This window comes from Ceratotherium simum, chromosome 34 (assembly GCF_057802395.1).
Source record: "Ceratotherium simum simum isolate JZ-2026a chromosome 34, ASM5780239v1, whole genome shotgun sequence".
In the NCBI taxonomy this organism is placed as follows: domain Eukaryota; kingdom Metazoa; phylum Chordata; class Mammalia; order Perissodactyla; family Rhinocerotidae; genus Ceratotherium; species Ceratotherium simum.
This window is the reverse complement of record NC_141933.1, coordinates 11,759,893-11,781,502: the sequence shown is the minus strand read 5'-3', so window position 1 is coordinate 11,781,502 and position 21,610 is coordinate 11,759,893. Positions and strand designations below refer to the sequence as shown.

Below are 21,610 nucleotides of genomic sequence, written 5' to 3'. Positions count from 1 at the left end.
GTCCTGCCCAGAGCTGTGTCCATCACTGTTTGGGGGCTCCCTGGGGTCCTCCTGCTCTGGGGATAGGAGGTAGGGCCAGGCCTGAGCATTCTCCTTTGTAGGAAGGGAGGCTGCCCACTGACTCTGAGGCTGGAGGGCAGCCTGGGCCAGCCCCCCAGAGTTCCTCACACCAGCATGAGTGGGGGAAGGGGCAGGGCAGGACAGGGTGGGCACGCCAGGCCAGGTCCCCTGGCTAGGGGAAGAGCCCCGGCTGCAGAGGCAACTGGGCCTGCTGCCGGGAAGGTGAGCACCATTCACCTTCTCGGTTTGGGTTTCTAAATTTAGCTTATGCAGAGCCCAGCACCATTAACATTCCTGGCTGCCACCAAGCATCCTCACGCACACCCATGGGCCACGCCCAGGGCTGATGCAGGCGGTGCGGGGCTGGGGCTGCCCCCACAGCCCATTCTCCCACTGGGCACTGGCCTACCCCTACCCAGCCCAGTGGGGACAGACAGACAGACAGACAGACAGACACACACACACACACACACACACACACATTTCCCCAACAGCCGTCATGTGCACCAACGCCACAGCCACAACAGTCAATTATTCCATTCTCCCTAAAGCAAAATAAAAGCCGCACAGCCACGTTCCCCGATGCTCCTGCCAGCTGCAGCCCCTTCGCAGCACGAGAGACGCGTGTTTAGGGAGAACAGCAGCAGGGCTCCCTGGAGGGGTTTGGAGGGGGTGGAGGGCACTCATTCCATCTCCACTGCCCCTACCTCTCAGAGGCACCAGGCTCTTGGTCCCAGCTGTGCCCCATGTTCCCCGGGTCACCCTGGTGAAGTCCCTTGCCCTCTCTGGCCTCCTTTCTGAAATGGTATGGTGTCACGGGATGAGCCCCAGGTCCCTCATCCTTCAAGGCTCTCATCAGAGACACTATCCTCTCCTTTCTTACTTCAGCTCCCACCCCCAGGAATGTAGCCAGAAATGGCAGGGACTGTCTGGTTTGACTTTGTGTGGAACCTGGTACCCCGCAGTTCTCAAAAACCATCCAGTGCAAGCGCCCCTCTGGTGCCCCACCCACCCTGGGGTCCGAGCCCTGGGCTGTTGCCTCTGAACTAGACCTTGAAGAGTTAAAAAACAGAGCCCTCTCTCAGCTGCCTCTCTGATCCCTCCCATCGCTACCCAGAAGTTCAAATCCCCAACAATTCCCAGTTCTGACTGGGAAGATCAGGGGCCTGGAGCCCCTCCATTGTGGCCAAGGGCCCTTCTTGGACAGGACCCTCAGGCAGGAGCCCCACCCTAAGTGTTCTCCAGCACTTCAGGCAGTGGGGCAAGGAGGGCCCCCATCGCCACCCCTCACCCCCTCTCCTCTTTCTTCCTAGTCTTGGTCAGCTGCCCCTTCCCCAAGACTGGGCCCCTAGTTCACCCAGGGCATTCTGGGAGTTTCTGCCAGCCCTTCTTCCTTCCACAGCTCAGAGAGCCTTCCCCTCTGGCTGCCACGATCACTCTGCAGCAGGCGCTGGGGTGCTATAGGGGCAGGGACCAGGGCAGGACTTGATTTGGGGGGCAGGGGAAAGTTAAGGGGGCAATGATAGGAACCCCAGGGGGGGTCCAGGAGACATCAGGCGGCTCCAAATCCCACCAGCCTGCTCATCAGGGAGGGGGCTGGCCAGGCTGATCTGGAAAAAGCCAGCTGGAGATTAAAGAAGTTATTAATGTTTGGAAATGGGATCTGGGCTGTCAGGTGTCATGTCACTGCTGCAAGGAGAGAACTGTGCAGGGGGCATTTTAAAGCCCCTTCCGTGGAGCACGGAGACAGCTCTGGCAGAAAGCTCCCTGGCTTCTGAAACCTGGGGCGTGGGGGAGGGGTGGTGGCAGGGTTGTGGGGCTGGGCAAAGCAACTGTCTATCAGCAGCTCAGGGGAGCAAGTAGAGAGGGACAGACTGTGGTCTGGACCCCTGGGGAAGTTCCTGGCTGGAGGTTGGGAGGAGGGGCTGGGGCCAGGAAGACTCTGCACCTCTCAGCTGCTCAAGGCACTTCCTGCACTGACGGCCCCCCACCTGCTACAAAAGCTGTCATCTTTGACCTGCTGTCCCCAGGTGAGTGGGGGTGGGGGTGAGGCTCTCACCACACACACACACACACACACACACACACACACACACACACTGCAGCACTTACCAGGGGAGGCCAGGACAGTGGGGCAGACATAAGCATCAGCTCACACGGGGATCTGATGAGATGATCCACATCCCACCAGGCAAGGGCCAACAGACACACATACACTGCACCAATACCCTCAAAGTCCACACACTCAGCACAAAAGACCCCCCATTCAAGACCACCAGCAGCGCCTGCTCATACAACCCTCCCCTGCCTTCAAATACAGATAGACAGCCTAACGGGGCCTGCAGCAAGACGCACAGGGCTGCAGTGTGTGCTCAGCCACTCCCACGGCTTCTAAGGACACTCGTGCACACAGGCACGTGGCCAAGCCCCCTCTCCACCGCCCCTGAAATTCTGAGACAGACACAGACACAGGAGATCCGGGAACAATGCAGGGCAGCCAGGCTGGCTCCACACACCTGTGCGTAAGGAGCGGGCCCGGGTCATGCACACACTAGCACACACTCACACACACACACGTGGGGCAGAGCTGGCCTTCTCCGTGGCTCCTCCCCAGGGGAAGGAGCTGCCTGGAGCTGAACATCCCAGGACGGAGTGTCATGCTCCCAATTCCTGAGTTTGCCTTTCTCGAAGGAGGCATGCTGGGTTATGGGCTTTTTCGGTGCTCCCCAGAGGCATGTGTCCCCTGTATGGTGAAGCCCCCACCATACAAGCCTCCCCCCCCCCCCCCCCCCCCCCGCCTTGTCCTGAAGGCCCTCTGTGGCTGGGCAGGGAGAAGAATGGAGCTCAATCTCGGGGATGGAAGGTGCCTGCCAGGGACCCTTCACCACCTAACCCCGGGGAAGGCCCCACGCCTGGGACACCTCCAGGCCCACTTTTGGGGGTGCCCCCGAAAGTCCCCACCGCTCTTCTGGGCTGGGGCAGCAGGACGGGGTAAGGGAGGGCTTCGTGGAGCTGCGGGCTGCGGGTGGGGCGGGCTGCTCAGCTCGGGTCCTCCTCCCCGCGCCCTCAGGTGACGAATGTCCCTCCTGATGGTCTCGTTACTTATTAATGGCCTAATCCTGCTCGTTAATTCCCCAGCCCTCGTTAAAAATGAAAAGAAGCCGTTTGTGCTTGTACAAACCCGGAGAACCAGGATGGATGTGTGGGCGCTGGGGGTGGGGCGGGGTGGGCAGCGTCTCCTCATTGGCCGGGAGGCCGGGCTCGGCCACGCCCAGCCCTGGGGGGAGAGCGGGCGGAGGGGAGGGGGCGCGCGGCGCTGGGTTTGCGGGGGCTCGGATTCCGTGTCTGCGCGTGTGTGCCTGCGGTTCTTTCTGCAGGAGGTGGGGCGTGTGTGCGTGTAGTTGCAAGCGTGCGAATGCCTGTGGGACCCACGTCTGTCCACAAATGTGTCCCTAGGGGTGTGCCTCTGGGCACGCACAGACATGGGGGCCAACACCGAGGCAAATACAGTGCGTGCACGCGTGCGGTGTGAATTTCCACAGAAGCGTGCCTCACTACGTGGGCAGGTGGGTCATCTGCCCGCGCCCTCGAGAGCGGTCACGAGCCTGTAATTGTGGCGGGCAGAGTGCAGGGCCAGGCCCCGCCCCGGGGGCCCTCAGGAGCCTCACCAGTTTGCGCTGACACCAATGGCAGAGGCCGCAGAGGACGACAGTGACGCTAAGGCTGACGGTGATGATGGCAGAGACCAGCAGGACATCGCGGGTGGGTGCCCCTGGGGAGGACAGGCACAGGTCAGACCTTCATTGGCTAGGGCCAGCCACCCTTCTTGAGCCCAGAGCCCCGGCAGAACCACCTCCCTACCCTTCCATCTGGCCCCCAGCCTGGCTTGCTGGCTGACCTTGGGAACTCTCTTCCCTTCTCTTCCCTCAGTTTTCTCATCTGTATAATGGGGGAATTGTGCAGGTTGATGTTTCTCCCAGTCCATCCCTGAATGGGCCCTGTATGAGTCCATGGGATCCGCACCATCCTCCAAACTTGACACCCTCAAGGGGAGAGGCCAAGTGTGCCCCTAGCCCAGCCAGGCCTCAGCGGGCCCTTCGAGTCCCTCTAAAAGAGCCACTGCTTCTGCACAGCCTTCCTGTCCAGCATTCTTCCAGCTGCATCCCCTCCACACACATACTCTGAGCCAGTACTCCAGCCAAATTTGCCCAAAGGGTTATTATTATTCCTACAGTCCCTCTGAGCACATCTGTCCCATGGGCACTAACAGACCCTCTTGAGTGTCTGGCCAAGACTCAACAGCCACTTGTGTCATCAGAGAGGGGATCTCTGAAACCCACTGACCAGCCCTCGCTCCCTTTAGCTCAGCTGTCCTGGGGCAGGATGTCCACTCAGCTGTCCTCGGCACACCTTGCCCTACCACCCCTTAGCCCCTGAGCTCGCCTGTAGTCCTCCCATCCCATCAGCTCTGGCCTCACCTACATGGTTTACAATGTCCTAAATGCTCACAGCAGCAACCCCAGTTTCCATTCCAAGAGCTCTGGGTCCTGTACCTTGACAGACCTGTCCTGGGAGGAAAACCCCAGGTGTCTGTGCAAATCCTGCCACTGGCTAGCTGTGTGGCTTTGGACGAGTCACATAACGACTCAGTTTCCTCCCCCTGTAAAAGTGGATTAAACCTCCTCCCTCCCTTCTCACAGGTGGTTGTAAACAGGAGCCCAAGCCAGACATAAGGAAGGCAACACTTGACCAGCAATGATCATGTGGGGGAGTGAGTCAGGAGAGAACGGCGTGGATCCCGCACGCTCTGTAAATATGTGTGCATCGGATGCATCCTGAAGTCAAGGAGCCACTGTTTGTTTACAGAAGAGCCTGCGTGGGCTTTTCAGTGCCAGTGATGGCGGTAATTAAGAGTTGACAATATCTGTCTGGTCCTGGTTCCTGCCGTTTTAGCTTCTGCGATCCCCATCTCTCTTGCTCTGCCGCGGGGCCTCACGGAGGAGGGCTCAGCGGTCAGCCCCAGCTCTCAGGGCCCCTGGGCTCCCTCCCACCACCACTCCAGCGCCCTGGGCAGCTGGTTTGCTATCTGCTTTCCCTAGAATCGCTGGGGCCCCGGCTCTCCCTCCCAACTTCCTGAGCCTCCCAGCTCCGGGAAACGGCCCCCCTCGCCCGGCCCCCACCTGTCCACCTACCAGGCCTGCTAAGTTTCCTCCTGTCCTGAGTTCACAGCCTCGGCCGCCAGGAAGCTCCTGCACCCAGTTCACTGTCAACCTCAGGGTCCACAGCACCCAGACCTGGCCAACCTACAGACACCAAGGAACTGGTCCTGCCCCTCCCTCCCCGGGGCAGAGGAGCACAGCTCTGCAAGGCTGGAGGGGTCACATTTGCCAAAGTTCCCAGGCCAAATGGGAGGCCTCTATCTTTAACCTCCAGGCTTCCGAGGGAGAGGGGGGCAAGAAGAGTGGGCAGAGTGATGGCCAAAATACCACAGGGCACACCACCAGGGCCCCAAGACTCAGGCCTCTGGTCAAGAGATGGGCGATGTGCCTCCCGGGAAGGGGGCCTGCATTTCCTCCAGGGCTCCCACAGGAACTGCCCTGGCCTGCTGGAAGGGTCTGGGGGTGCTGTGAGGCTTGGGAAAGCAGGCGATCCACACCTTCCTTTGTTGAACTCACTTTTAAATAAAGTACATTCCATTCTTGGGCCGAGCTTTCTTCAACCGCTATCTTTTGAGCATCTATCATGAGGGACAGGGGACAGGCACAAATTATTTCTTAGCATGTCAGGTGCCCCAGAACCAGCGAGCGGCAGGACACCCAGCCTGGGGCTCCAGACTCCAAAATACCCAAGAAAAGACCCAAGTGTGAGTACAGCCTCTGCCTCTGAATAGCTGTGTGGCCTTGGACAAGTGTCTTAACTATTCAGTGTCTCCATTTTCTCCTTTATAAAGTGAAGATAATAATGAGCCACCCCATGGGGTTGTTGTTAGCACTCAATAGACAGACATGATTATTAGGGCTGTTGGTGTTAGTTTGCTCTCAGGAGTAAACAGAGGGCTCTGAGCACAAATGAAGAGGTGACTGCTGGACTAGGGAGCTATCTGGGAAGGCTTCCCTGAGGAGGTGATATTTGGAAGACGGGGGTGAGGAGAGGGTAGGACATTCTGGGCAGAGGGAAGAGCAAGAGTAAAGGCAAGGAGGGGGAAGAAGGGTCAGGCATGTTGTTTGAGGAGCTGGACTAGGTTATGGGAGATGTAGGGCCTGGGAATGAGAGTAAGGCCTAATAGGGAAGAGGCTTGTCTATCAGACTGAGGGTCTTGTTGTGTTCTGTAGGCCATGGAAGGTTTTTGAGGAGGGTAGGGGCAGGATCAGAGAGGGTGTTAGGGTTGTGATCTGGTAGCTGTGGGAGGGGGCCAGTTGGAGGTCCAGGTGGGTTCCTCTGCCCTGGTACCCTCTCCATGTGCCCTCTCCCCCATGCACCTCTTAGCAACGGGGCAATTCTCCAAGGGGTCACCTCCCCTGAGCAAACTCCTCTTTGCCAAACAAGGTTCTTCTCAAAAACTTCTCCTCAATCCCTGCTGTAGGCTGGAGAGCCCCTGAGGACAGGGCTTGTCAATCCCAGAAGCCAGTGGTCACACTCTGAACGGTCTCTAGAGACCCAGGGAATGCCCATCTTTAGCTATTATCATTCTGTGGGCATGCAGAATGAGCACTGGGCTTGGAGTCTAGGAGAACTAGGCTGAGGCCCTATTTTGGCCACTAACCAGCTGTATGGCTGTGGGCAAGGCTCGCAACCTCTCGGACGTCAGTGCCTTCAACTGTGGAAGAGCTGACCATTCCCTGCTCTGAAGAAGAGCAGATGTTCTAGGTGTTCCACATGAAGTAACTTAGTCCTCACAACAAGAACTGAGGTAAGCATTACGAATGTCCCCATTTTACAGATGGGGAAAACTAGGAATAGAGGGGTCAAGTACCTTGTCCAAGGTCATTCAGCTAGTAGGTGGTGAAGCCAGGGTTCAAACCCAGGCAGTCTGGCTCACAGTCTACACTCTTTATGTGCTCTTTGGAACCCCTAGGGTTCTCAGGAATTTCTCAGGGGCTACAGAGATGGATGCTGAATAGATGAGGCTGTGGTCCTCAAGTCCTCCTCAACCAAAGCATCATTTCTCTGTTTCACATCTTGGGCTTTCGCAGAAAATTCCATTTGAAGAAAGGGATGTGCGGCTAAGGAAAGTGGAACCCCCTGGGATTGGTGACCCTGGGACCCCCTGCAGCATGGGTAGATGCTATCATCCTCCAGGCAGCTGACCCCTCCTCCCCAAGATCCCCCAGGCTCCCCAGCATCCCTCGGACAGCCCTTGAAGCCAGGATGACACAAACACTTGCCATTGCAAATTGCACTGGTGCCATGAACAAGTGACATGATGGCATCGGCCAGCACGTCATGCTGCCATCCAGGGGTACCAGCACGTTCTCGTCTGCCAGCCAGAGGGGAACCATTCCAGGAGCTTGCAGTCACCGTGTCTCAGGCTGGAAGGGACCTCGGAAGTCATGGAGTCAGGGCCCATCAATGCGCAACCCCCCTGGGCAGCCCTGTTGGTGACAGGAAGCTGCTTCTGCAGGAGGCAGGCCCTCCATGAACAGGCATCATTAGGGAGGGCTGCTGTGCCTTGCCCTGGGCTGGATCTTTCTCCCTAGAATGTTCCCCCTGGTCCTAAGCTTGCCCTCTGGGGCTGCCGGGAACAAGTCGGCTCCCTCTGCCACATGACAGGCCTCCAAATCCTTGTTGACAGCTCTCATGTCCCCTCCCAGTCTTCTCCAGGCAAAGCCGCCCGGCCCTTCTAACCCTTCCTCTGATGACATACATGGTTTCAAGTCCCCTTAGCGTCAGCATATTAACACTGGGGAAAGAAAATATTGCAGCTCTAGTCGGCCTTCTGACAGAGCTGAGTTCCACGACCTATCCTTGGGCAGAGGAGACATCCTGGGCCCCAGCGGGGGAGACACAGACAAGGGCAGACACATGACATTGGGAGACCTGGGAGCTAGGGTGATCCGGGAATGAGGAGAGCCAGGCCTCCTGGGTCCCATCCCAGGGGGTCCTGGGAATGAGGTGTGGGCTCTGACATGTCGCTGCCCCTCTGCCCAGGCCTGTGGCAGGCATGTCAGCTGATTAAAGAGCCCAGGATTAATGATGACCCAGCAAAGTCCTGTGGGCAGAGCCTGTGCTTCTGATCACACCACCCCTCCACCTGCAAAGAGCTCCCAGGATAAAGCCTGTGTGCCCGGGGAGCCAGCCCACCTCTGAGGGTGGACAAGATACCCACACACAGTCATCTCTTCTAGAATGTTAGCTCCCTGTGGTCAGGGCTCGCTCTCAGGCTCACCACTGTCTTCCCAGCACCAAGGACAGAGCCGGGCATATAGCAGGTGCTAGATAAATGCTTGTTGAAAGAATGATTGAGAAGGAATCCTAGCCTCTAGGAATAATCATAATAATAGAGGCTACCACTATTAAGCAGCTACTGCGTACCGGACTACAGGGTCCACTAAGGCAGGGGCTGTATCTGCTTTGCTCATTCTGGTATTCTCTGTGACAGGCTGACACACAGGAGGGGCTCAGTAAATATTCGATGAATGTTCAATGCTTGCATATGTTATCTCACTTGTCTCCCAAACAAGATGGGAGAGAAGAGATGGGAGTGGCTGCATGATAGAGTTTGAGAGCCTCTATCTTTTACACACACACACACACACACACGCACACCCCAGGACCACTCCCTTCTTCCTCCATGCCCATCTTTGCCTGACAATTCTTGATTTTTCTTGACCCAGATGAAAAGCACCTCCTCCAGGAAGCCTTCCATAATCTCCCCAGTGGGAATTAATGTCTCCTGCCTCTGAGCTCCCATCACACTGTGCCTGCACCCTTCTTTTAGGAGGCAGTGATTAAGTACCAGGGCTCTGGAGCCAGGCTTTCCAGGCTTAAATTCTGACTCTTATTCTTCTAAGCTGTGTGACCTAATTTCTGCGTGCCTTGGTTTCCCCATCTATAAACCGGGGCTAATAATGGTACAGGCCTCATAAAACTACTGTGAGGTTTAAAGGAATTAGCGCATATAATACGCTTAGCGCAGTGGCTGACAGAATAAGAGGCAATAAATGCTGGCTATTATCCTGGCATCACCACATTGCGCCCTGTATTAGAGACATCTGGGACATGGAGTTGGCACTCAACGAGTGTTGAATGAAATACTGAACTAGATACACATCGAGTTTTCCCCACAGGACAGCAGAAGTCATGCCTTACTCAATTCTGTGCACCCCCAATCCTGCCCCAGGACCTGGCCCAAGGCTTGACCAAGAGTAAGCACCAGTGAACGCCTAAGGCAAGGAACGGGGAGGGCGGAGACATGGGGGTGTTAGGGGGAGGGGGTGACAGCTGGAAGCCAGGCTGGGCTTCAGGTGTGAACTGCAGACCTGACCCCGTCCCTTGCCAGGGTTCTGCCCCCACTCCCAACTCCTTCTCATCTCCTCAGCAAGCCATGATTTATGGATGAGCAAAATCAAACAGGGCCGCTGGCTGCTGAGATGCCCTGGGGAGCTGCCGGAGAGGGAATGGACTTCTGAGGGCAAGCGCACCAGCTGCCCAGGGGGGAATGGGAGGGGAGCCAGAGGGGGAGGAGGTACACACACACAGGCCACAGACACGGACACTCATGGCTCACACACACACTGCACGGAGATTCACCCCTTGCACGGACACCTGTGCTCACACTCACACACACACACACGCACAGACACCCACGCATGCAAAAAAACACACACAAGCCACAGAGACTCACCTCTTGCACAGATACCCGTGCTCACACACACACACACACACACACACACACACACCTACACCCATGGCCATCGCCCGGAGCAGATGCCCAGCCCACTCTGCCGTCCACGAGGTCTAGGCATTCATGCACTTCCTCTGGCCTGGAATTCTCTCCCTCTGCCCATTATTCGTCTACTCAAATTCTGTCTGTCCCTGGAGGCAGAGCAGCAGGACAGGAAGTAGACTTAGAGACAAATGACCTGGATTCAAGTCCCACCCCTGCCTCTGGCCAGTGACCCTGGGCAAGCCCATCCTGGGCCTCAGTGCTTTACCTTCAAATGATGATCATAACCCCTGACCTCCCCTGCTGGCATCCTGTCAGAAGCAAATAACAGCTAACATTAACTGCGCACGCACCGTTTGTGGCAGACACTGTGCCCAGAAGATTATATGCACCATCTCATGGGGTCCCCACAACCTTGTACCATTATTTTCACTTCACAGAGGAAGAAAGGGGCATGGAGAATTAAGGCAACTTGAGCCTGTCCTTTACCACAGCTGCAGCCGCCTCCCTCTGAGCCGAGGGATGGGTCAGCATTCTGGAATGTGCTATACTGCATGCCCGAGCCACACCTAACTTTTCTCCTTCCTTCCAGAAGGCCAACCTCTTGCACACATGACGCTTTGCATAAGCTGTTCCCTCTGCCTGGAATGCCCTTCCTTCTACTGTCTACCCTCAAGATCCCTAGACAAGATGGTCTTCATTCCCTCTCACATTTCTTTCTGCTTCTCCTGTAACTGCGGCATTTCTTCACTGTAGGTTAATCATTTGCACTTTCTATGTCTTTCCCCCACTGGGAGCACCTGGAGGACTGAGACACCAGATCACTCATCTCTGTAGCCCAAAGTCTGGCACATAGGAGAGGCTAGATAAGTAAGTGCATGAAATTATTCAAGGCCCCAGGGAAGCCCACCTCTTGCAGGAAGGCCTCCCTGATGACAAGCACTCACAGCAGTCTCTTCCTTCTCCAAATGTGAATTAACTGACCCTCTGTCTAATCCCCTTTTCTTGGGGGTAGGCCTGTCCGCCAAGCAGGGCCAATGGGGTAAGATCCTGTTTCCCCATTGCTCGGGGTTTCTCGCAGCCCATAGCCCAGAACACGATACCAAGAAGCTGTTGGACACGCTGGTAATCTCTGTGCATAGGCTCTTTCCCTTAGAATTCACTTGCTCTTTCACACTCAGATTTCACACTCCCCATATCCAACCCTTTCCAAGTTGTCCCATCACCCCCACACCCTCCCAATCTAGCCTGCTCTCCTCTTTCGGGCACCCCCAGATCCCAGGGTCTGGCTCTCCTTACCAAGTGCCTTTAATCACAGTAACTAAGCAATGCTCAACATTGAATCATGTTCACAGCCCTCAGCACCCCTCTGAAGATAAACACTCTTAAGCTCATTTTACAAAGAAGGAAACCGAGGCTCAGAAGGGTTAAATACTCGCCCAAGAGCACACAGCAGAAGAGAGGTAAAGCCAGGATTGGACCTCAAACCCTGTAGCTCTCACTCTTGTTTCACACCACCCCCACCCCCGGTGTGGGTGGAGCCTTGAAACAAGTGGCTCCGAGGACAGAGGCAAGAAAAGAAAGAAACCAAGTGAAACCAAAATAAGGAGCAGCCAGGGAAAGGGCTGCCACTTCCCCAAGAGTTTTACCAAAGAGAGCCAAACCCGCGTTACTCCAAGCACGTCAGAGACCCCTCTCCCACGCACAGCTTTCTGGGAGCTCCTTCCTCCCTCCACTGGCCCAGCTCTTGGCCTCAGTAAATCACCTTCATTAGCTAGAGGTTCAATCCACCTAAAGGTCTCAGAACAGGTTGGAGGGTGGGTGCCTGGGGCTGGACAGAGTAGGAGCAGGAAGAGGAGGTGGGTGGGCTGCCCGAGCACATGCCCAGGGCCCTATCTCTGGTGCTGACTAGCGTGCAACCACTATTCCAGAGATAAAGCGAGTGATGTTGGGGGTGGTTGGGGCTACCTCTGCCAGCGTGTTCCCATCCTGATCCCGCCTCCTCCCACCTGATTCTGCACCAGGACGTACCATGCCCCAGCACCTCCCCTCATCCTTTGGCGGCTGCAGGATGACGTTCAAGGCGGACGGCAATGAAAGCTGGAGTCACAGGTTTCCATAGGAGGCACCCCTCCACGTGCATGCTGAGCAGATGGAAATGGGGGAAAGTGGGAGGGTATTTACAAGTGCAGAGCCTACCAGCCACAGGGCGATTTAGACACGGGGAGGGGGGACATTTTTGGTGCCTATCCCACCTCCCTTCCTCCTCCTGACACTACATTCACAAAAAAGCCAGAAAAAGGCAGAGTTGGGGAAAAAGCAACAGGAAACCTACGAGCTAAACTCTGAACCCCAGACAGCCAGGCAAAGCTCCAAGCCTCCTGTCATGCTCCATGTTCTGCCCTCTCTCCACTCTAAAACTACCCCCTCCAGGCCACCCACCTTGGGAATAGGCAGCTCATCCCTTGCAATAGGAAACAGAAAAGAGACGGGTGGATAGAAGGAAAAAATAAAAAGGAGGAAACAGAGCCAGGCACTCAGTTCCCAGGAAAGCTGGGCCTTGGCCCAGCCCCATGCCCTCGGACAGTCTCTCTGAGTGTCCTTCAGAAGGCCGCCTGGAGGCGCCCACAATCCCTCTGGCCTCAACCGGGGGCAGGAACAAGGCTGGCAAAAGAGGAGGCCCGAGGGGAATTGTTTTGGAAAGTTATGTGTAGCTCAAAATAGGGGCTTAGCACGAGCAAGCCTCCTCAACCTTGACTGTAATAAAAACAGATAATGCGTGAGTGAGCTAGGAGAGAGTGCTGGCAGGGCCACAGAGGCCGGCTGGATGCAGACGGTTTAGAATTCAGGGGAGATGCCAAGTGAGTAAACAGCGAATGAAGGATTATCCGGATGGGCCAGGAGCCATTCCAGCAAGAAATTGGACGGGGACATGTCAGGATCCGCAAGCACTCCGACTCCTCATCAGGGAGTGGGGCCTGGTGAGCCTTCTCTACCTCTGCTGTCTCTTGGTTGGGTAGCCCCAACCACCCCCAACATCACTCGCTTTATCTCTGGAATAGTGGTTGCACGCTAGTCAGCACCAGAGATAGGGCCCTGGGCATGTGCTCGGGCAGCCCACCCACCTCCTCTTCCTGCTCCTACTCTGTCCAGCCCCAGGCACCCACCCTCCATCAGCAGAGACATGGCCTTTGTAATAATGGCTCACATTTGTTCAGTGCAGAACAGTTTACAAAGTATTCCAGAGTTTACCAAGGGTTTCAAATCCATTGTTGTATTTAATGGAGGTGAAGGGAGTACTTTCTGCTTAGTGATCCCCTCCCCTCACCACAGCCACCCCCCACCTCCCACAATTCCTGGCTTAGGGAAGTCTGCTGCACCTGGCTTCAGTCTTCAGCCTCAAAGGAGGGGGAGGGGGAGACAGGCCATCTGCAGACCCCAGAGAGCTGCCGAATACAGAAGTCACCAGAGTCAAAGCCATTCGGGATGGACAGGGCCAGGTGCTGGCTCTGAGCAGGAAGCCCAGGCTGAAAGGTGTCCAGCCAGGATTTAGCCCAGAACCTGCCACCCTCCCCACCCACCCTTATCCCAAAGCTGATGAGCCGCCTGGGCAGCCATGAAAACGATCACGTCTGTCACAGCAGCAGGAGCCCAGGAAAAGAGGAGCTCAGATGGAGGGCCTCTTCTCCAGGAGTGTGGAGCGGGGGCAGGATCAGGGACGTGTGATGATTAAGTGCAGGCCTTGACCACCAGTTACTCCTATGAATAATGCATTGTTGTGCCTTGGCCTAAATCAGCATCTTATTGTTATTAATAATACACGGCTGCAAAGAAGCTGGGGTTGGAATGGTGAGCTATATTTTATTCGAAGATCTCAGAGCACTTAAGAGTTCCTCATGCTGATGACTCAACTCTACTTCCCCAAGTCACAGGCTTCCTTACAGGCTAGGGCACCTGTCCTGCTCTGACACCCTCCTACCTGAGGCCTGGAGCCATGAAAGCAACAGGAACTAGGAATATTCCATCCTGGGATTCAGATTCTTGACCTGGGCTTTTGAGAGGGACAGGGGGTGCACTTAATCTTTGCCAGCTCAAGGGCTCTCAGACACGCAACATAATGTGAAGCTGCTCTCAGAGATGCTTAGGAAGAAGGGAGATTACTGGGAATCCAGGTGTGAGAGAGATGGATGGAGACCACTGGGGATCTGAATCCGGTTCTGCCACCCAGTGTCACTGTGGCTGTGTGACCTTAGGCAACTAACTCAACTCTCAGTCCTAAGTCTCCTCGTTAGAAATAGGGTGTCTGAGAGTCCCTCTCGGAGGTGCCATTCTACCATACTCGGGTACCATTTGCACCAAAAATAGGAGGGAGCCAGTGAGCGCGCCGCCCTGAACTCTGTCCATGGTGCTGAAACCGCGATCAGCCCGCCGCCTCTGTCCTTGGTTCTGAAACAGGACTCAGTGCGCTCTCCTTTAGGCCGCCCTGTGCATTGCCCGCGCCGAGCGGGATCCAAGCCACCGGAACCTTTTTCAGGGACTGCAGCTTAGTGGTCCCACCTTCCTCTGCCAATTCCACCCTGATCAGCCCCGAGCTGAAGCCAGGACAGCGACTAGCTGACCTCAAGAGTCCTCTTTCTCTGGTGAGGGCCTCAGATGCCAAGCAACCCAGTCAGCAGCCCGACTTGGGACAAAAAGAGCCTCCCCGCTAATGTAAGTGCCACATCCCAACCCCTCAAAGTGAGCCCGCTGTACTGCCTCCTGGCGGCTGGCGCGGGTACTGCGCTCAGGGCAGGAACACAGAAGGTCCCCAGAGGTGGTGCTGGGCGGGTGGGGAAGGAGCGGCAGACGGCCCGCCCCCGCCGCCCCCTCACCTCTCCCGGGGCAATCTGGCGCTCTGAGCTTGCAGCGCTGCCCAACACCCGCACGCTCCAGGCTGTCCGACTGTGTTCCCGCCGCCTTGGGGCGCCATGCTGCCGCTTCACAGCAAAGACGCAACCCTGGTGGTCGGACTGACTAGGCGAAACTTCCTGCTCCCTCCTCCAAGGTGGGTGGAGTAGACCTGTTTAAACAAATGCAACCTTTCCTCGTGCTGCGGGGCCTTTCCTATTAAGATGAACACAAAGGCCTGTAATACACCTCCCCCAGGACAGAGGCTCCCTACCTCACACCCACCCAAATAAATTTGCCCACAGCCTCTCCATAAGACCCCCAGGTCGGCGGAGAGGGCCACAGCTGCAGCCCACTCCTATTCCCCTACTCCACAGGTGGGGGCTCTCTGAGAAGCAGATCTGCCTGGTCTTTCCAGGGACTGCTTGATATTAGCCTCACTGGGGGTAGAAATTCCCCTCCTTCCAAAAACAAACAGCAAAACAAACAAAACCACCCGAAGACAACACCCAAAATCATAGCTTCTCTGGATCCAAGCGGGCAGTAAAGATGATAGCCTTTAATTAAAGTAGATATAGCTAATATCTTTTTATTGAGCAATTACTAGACACCAAGCACTGCGCTTAGAGTCCAGCAAACATTATCTTATTTAGCCTTACAACCCCCTCGGGAGGAAGCATGATCAGCATCCTACAGATGAGGAAAGTGGGGTTCAGAGAAGTGAGGTGACCACTCGGGGTGGTGCAGCTGGCGAGTGTTGAGGCTGGCATGGGAAACCACATCTATGTGCCCTTAATCTTGCAGCTCGGCTGGATCCACATCACCATCTTTCAATGTTCTGGAAGCCTCACTGCCCCTTAGGTGTTTCCAAGACCAACCCACCCCTCCATCATCCTCGAGTCTCTGCTGAGAGCCACATGGAGGAAGCCAGTAACACCTCACACTCTCACATCACTTTACAGCCTGCAAAGTGCTTTTATAGTCACTGTCTGAATCAACCCTCATGATACTGAGGCCCTCTTCTGATTTTACAAGAGAGAGAACTAGGGCTCAAAGGGATAAGTCGCTTGCCCCAATTCACACAGTGAGTAGTGGAGCCAGAACTCAGATGAAGATGGTGGGACTCTCAGCCAAGTGCTCTCTCCCCACATCCACAAGGCTAGGGTTTTGGGGGCAAGCCAGGGAGGGGGTCCTAAGGGCCTTCATCTCCTGAGGGGCTTCCTGAGGCCCTGACCTGGGCTGTTTCCCTCTTCCTGCTTCCTAGGGGCTGTCAGTTGGCTCAGCTCTAACTTGGAGTCCGGGAGTCTCATTCTAAATGAATTTTATTTTCCCAGGCAATTACTTCCTGCTAATTAGGAGGCAAGGCTGCCAGTCCCTGGGCCCTGGGCTGACCCCTTTTCTCAACTCACAGGGGTGGGAGGTTTTTGAGGTACTGTGTAGCAGCACCAGCCACAGAAACTGCCTGGGTCGGTCGGCTGAAGGAGGCCAGAAAACTTTTGAGGGCAGGGGGGCTGGTGGAGGAGTAAGGAGCCCCAAGGAGCTGGAAGCAGGGAGGTGGGGTGAGGGTGACTTTGAAGTGGGAGACAGCCAGGGAACAAGAAGCTGGAAGGAGCCTAGACGTGCCGAGTAAGAGAGAGACCTAAGCTTCGGAGCAGCAGGAGGAGCCAGGAAGATCCAGAGAAACAGAGACATGTCGTAGGAAGGAAAAAGGAGGAATCTCAGGAAGCAGAGACAGAGGAGGGGGGAGATATCTCCCCTCTCCAGGGGGGAGAGGAAGGAAGAAGGCACCCTGGAAAATGGTCAAGACTACAGAAGTGGAAGAGGCAGAGAGGGGGAGATCCTGGGAGACTCCAGGAAGGGGAAGGAGAGAGGAAGGACAGGGAGGAAGGAGGAACTGCTGAAGGAAAGCCCCGAGGAGAAGGGGAGGAGAGCGGGGGAGGATGGCTGGAGTGGCAGCTCCCAGGGCCCCAAGAAGGGCTCTTTCTTCGTCATTGTCCTTGAGCCTCCCCAATGTCAGTGCCCAGCCAGTTGGGCCTGCACACCCTCCTACGCAGCCACAGGTGCGGGCGGGCATGATGGCAGGCCACCAGCCGGCTCAGGCCCCAGATGCTCCACTCACCCAGGGCAGCCGGCCCACCTCTCTTCCTACCAACCTGCCACCCCTCCAGGGGGTGAGCCAGGGACCCTCCTGGGTCACAGAGCAACAAGACCAGGAGGCTCTGGGACTGTGTGTGGTCCACCCTCTCCACTTTACAGAGGGAGGATCAAGGTCCAGAGAGGAAATGGTGCACGTCCAAGGTCATATAGCAAATGAATGATGAGGCCAGATGCAGAGGGCTCGGGGGCTAAGTCCCAGTGGTGCGTCCTGTTCCCTCCTGGGCAAAGCCAATAACAGGAGACAAAGACAGGTCTTTGTTGCCAGCAAGTCAGTCCCTGATCAGTCTAAGCCCTGTGGAGTGTGGGGTGGCAGGTGGAAGGGAGCCAGGGTAGCCAGAGAAGCAAAGGAAGTCACCATTTATGGAGCACTGGGTGGGAGGGTTCTGCATGGGTTATAATTGCAGCTAACATTATTGAGCACTTACTAGGTACAGTGTTCCAGCCACTTAAGACATTGCATGCAGGACCTCACTTAATCCCTACGATAACCCTATAAGTATGTGTTACTGTTATTCCATTATGGGGGAGAAACTGAGACTTGCGGGGTTGAGTAACTGGCCAAGTCCGCAGGCTAACAAGTGGCATGGTTCTAATTCAGGCGGCTGGCCACTGTGCTGAGGACCCCTCCACCCCAGCATTATCCGAAGATGCTGAGACCCCCAAGTTCCCAAGATCCCAGCCCAGCCCTGGCAGAATCTAGGCCCCAGAGGCCAATGTGGTTACAGTCTTGCATTGCGGGGGCCTCTTGTGGCTGAAGGGCGGAGGGCAGTGTCATGAGGTCCTAGACTTGAACAAGCCCTGTCTTAAGGCACTACAGTCTGGGTTCTAGTCCTGGCTCTGCCACGAACTTACTGTGTGACTTTGGGCAGATCATTTGCCCTCTCTGGGCTTGGTGCTCCCATCTATATTATCAAAGGCAGAACCAACAATAAGAGTGAGTACACACATGGTGCTAACTCTGTGGCAGGCCCGGTTCTAGCAGTTTACATACATCACTCATCGCATCCTCCCAGCAGCGCCCTGAAGTAGGTGCATTATTGTCTCCATCTTACAGATGGGGAAATGAGGCAATGAAGGGTTAAGCAACTTGCCCAAGGTCACAGAGCTGATCAATACATGGCAGATCTGGGATTTGAACCCATTACTTTTGATCCAGAGCCCATGCTCTGGCTGCCACTCTGCATTATTTCTCTAATGGTGCCCCAGAGAGGTCTGCCTATATCCCTCTGCACAGGCACACAGGCCATCAAGTTTCCACATGGAGGTACACACACTGTCATGTGTCTGTATGACATGACATGCTTGCTCATGCTTCCATCCCCCCTCCTATGCTTTCACCCCATTTCTGTCTCAAATGGCCACACTCGGACATACATTTCCACCTTAGTGCATTCTGGCACCCAAGAACAGGCCAACTCCATCAGGTCCACACACACGCACACACATGTCCCCCTTTGCGGGAGCTGGCTGACTTATGGGGGCCCTGCGCTATGCTTCAGCACATAGCCACGTGGCGGTGATGTGAGCCACCACACCCCTTCTCCTCTGCCCCCCTCTAGTGCCTGGGTGGCTCACACGTCACATCGCACACCTGTCGGCACCCCCATCCACGTTGCCTTCCTCACGCCTCTCCCCGAACAGAAGCGGGCACCTTCTCCAGGCAGGAAGCAGGCACAGGCCCAGCCTGGCTCCCACGGTCTGAAGATGCCAGCCAACCCGGGGGTGGAGAGGGAGAAAGAGGCATGGACCAGAGGCTCTGGGGGGCCTGGGGTCCACGGTTCTTGTCTGAGACTAAGCCCTCCCTTAGGTCTGAGTGCCAGAGCTGAGCTCTCAAGACGCTAGAGATGCCAGCCCCTCTTTCTCATTGCCAGATATGGGGCCAGATGGGGGACCTGGGGACAGAGGGTCTGCCCATCACTCCCAAGCAGGACTGTGGTACCAGGAGGGCTTCTCTGGCCAAGTTACCACTGCACCCCCCCCAACCCTCTCCCTGGTCCCTGCTCTCTCCTCCCCCTGCCCAAGCATCTCAGAGTTCTGGGTATTTTTAGGCCTCAGCTGACAGGCTGTGAAATCACTCCCTTCGCACCTCCCCAACCAGGCGGGGGCTGGAGAAGGAGGAATGGGGTTGGGGAGGGGCACACAAGCCAATTCATCAGGCTCCTCCAGGGCCGTCAGGTGCCAAGCAGGGAGTGAGGGGTGCCTCCCCTCGAGTGAGAGGATCCTTCCATAGTGCCTGTAGAGAGGGAGAGGAGACAGGGTGGGAAGGAGGCACTACCCCGCTCCAGGGACTTGAGAATAAAGCCTTTGGGGGACTCCTCGAGCACTAAATGAGGCACTGGGGACACCCTTGAGTCCAGCTCTGCAGCCAGCACTCCCTTCTGAGCGACGGGCTGAGAGACAGGCTGGCTTGGATCCTAGTGGGATACAGGAGGCACTGGGCAGGGTATCCCAGTGGTTAAGACCTAGGCTTTGCAGTGAGGCTGACTTGAAATCTCATCCCTGCTCTACTGAGTGACCTGGTGAGACACTCCACCTCTCAGAGCCTCAGTTTCCTCATCTGTACAAGTGATAATGATCTCTCCCTGTGGGACTGCTGTGAAGATTAAATGAAATGATGTATGTGAAGAACAAGGTGGTCTGTGGACCGTCCAGGCACTGCTAGGAGCTTCTCCCTTGCTGCCCTAACCTGCAAATCTTCCTAATTGCTCCTTCTCAGGGCTGCCTTTCTTACCATGATCTTTGAGGTGGGGCTACAGTTCAGCCAGGCATCAGGGTCTTTGGTGCCTGCCTGACCCTCCCCCCAGAGGAACAAGTCCCCCGCTAAGGTGGGTAGGCAATGGAGACCATCCTCGCCCCCCTACTTCCTGCTGCAGGGCACACACACACAATATGTGTGCACATGAACCCAAATACCACCACGCATGTGTGCTGCTAGCGCCTGGGTGTGAGGGTGTTTGCCCTGGGATGACCCCTGTGGGAAGTGGGCAGGCGTACCTAGGCCCTGCTGTGAATGGGCCCCTGTGCCAGGGGCCGTGGGCACAGAGAGGGGGGCGGGTTGCCGTGGAGACAGGTTGGCTCTGGTGGGGCTCTGGAGCTCAGGCCTGGCAGCTGGAATGTGAGCCGTGTGGCTCCCCCAGGGCCAGCCCTGATGCCCACGGTGGGGAGTGGGGTGCAGATCCAATCCTTAGGAGCATTAACTGTGTCCACTGCAGATCCAATCCTTAGGAGCATTAACTGTGTCCACTGAGCCCTGGGCCTGCCCACCTTGGCTCTACATCCCTCCCTGGAAAGCTTTCTCTGATACCCCAGCCCCCTAGGTAAGCCCCCTGGGGGTGTCCATTCATGCCCATCTGCACCACGCTGACTCTTGACTGTCCATTACCCACCACGAGCTTTCCAAGGGCAGGCCCCAGTCCAGCTGGACGCTGCAGACCTCCTGGTGTGGGTGGATTCAGCCCTGGGCACATAAGAGACCAAGGAGGAGCTAGGCAGAGGTGGGGACAGGTACGTTAACAGCTGGGACTCTGGGTCCATATACCTGCCAGCCTCCAGGCTTCCCACTCTCCACTCTGCTGCAGAGTTAAAGTTGTTTACAGAGATCCATGAAAGTCATCCATGGCTCTCCATTGCCCTAATTAAAAAAAAAAAAAATCCAGTTTTCCTATCGGAATGCCAGGACCTTCATAATCTGGCTCAACCTACCTTTCCCAAGCCTCAACTCCTGCTACTGCCCCCCAAAAGCCTCCCTTCCCGCCACAGTCAAACACCCACTGTGGCCTCAACTGGCTGAGACCCATCACACCTCCAGGCCACCGTGTGCTCTGTCCCCACCACCCCGAATGCCTCACCCCTGCCTGCTCACATGGCAAGCTCTTATTCTGCCTTCAAGACCCAAGGCCCTGGACCCAAAGCCCCACAGGCGACACACCTCTGCCAAGAGCCCCTTCCAGGTGGATGCTGGCGGTGTGGCTGGAATTCCAAACTGACTCTTAACTGCGAGTCCCCCCTTCCCGGGGTGGTCTGAGGACGGACGAGCTGACATCCGTTCTGTGCTCGGAACAGCACCTAGCACACAGTGACACTCAGCTCATCTTTGCTGTTCTGATGGTAACTGATGGAAGCCGCCTCGGTGAAGCCCTCCCCAACTCCCATCCACCAGGGCTGCAGCAGGCATGTCTTCCTCGACGCTTCCAGCCCCTTCATCCCACATGTCAATCACTCAGTGCAGGATGATGTAGATGACAGCTGCCTTTGGCTAGTGTTTACTATGTGCTGAGCTCTCTGCTAAAGATGCTTCCCGCCATATCTCGCCTCATCCTCCAACCCCCTGGGAGGTGAAATCATCATCATACCCATTTAACAGAGGAGGAAACTGAGGCCAGTGGTGGCATAACTTGCTCCAGGGACACAGCAGCATCTCTGCCAGAATTCAAACAGACAGCTGTTCAACTCCAGAGACCTAGCTTAAGACAGCCATCCTCTGCTGCACATAAGTGCTTAGTATATACTGAGTGCTCCACAAGTAAGAACTGGCTGTTATTGTGCTATTGTTATTATCAGGGGAGGGGATGGGGTGTGTGGAGTGACCTGGGAGGGACAACCTTAGGCTGGACCCCCTAA

General features: G+C 56.0%; 1 protein-coding gene across 4 annotated transcripts in view; it reads right to left on the bottom strand.

Moving 5' to 3' along the window:
• Positions 1 to 21,610, bottom strand: part of SYT7 (synaptotagmin 7) — a 59,078-nt gene that overhangs the window by 30,884 nt on the left and 6,584 nt on the right. For all 4 annotated transcript variants that reach the window (XM_087422817.1, XM_087422814.1, XM_087422815.1 and 1 more), the window contains exon 2: positions 3,729 to 3,832. In XM_087422817.1, coding sequence (XP_087278943.1) covers positions 3,729 to 3,832 — 104 coding nt within the window. The remainder of the gene's footprint in view (positions 1 to 3,728; positions 3,833 to 21,610) is intronic.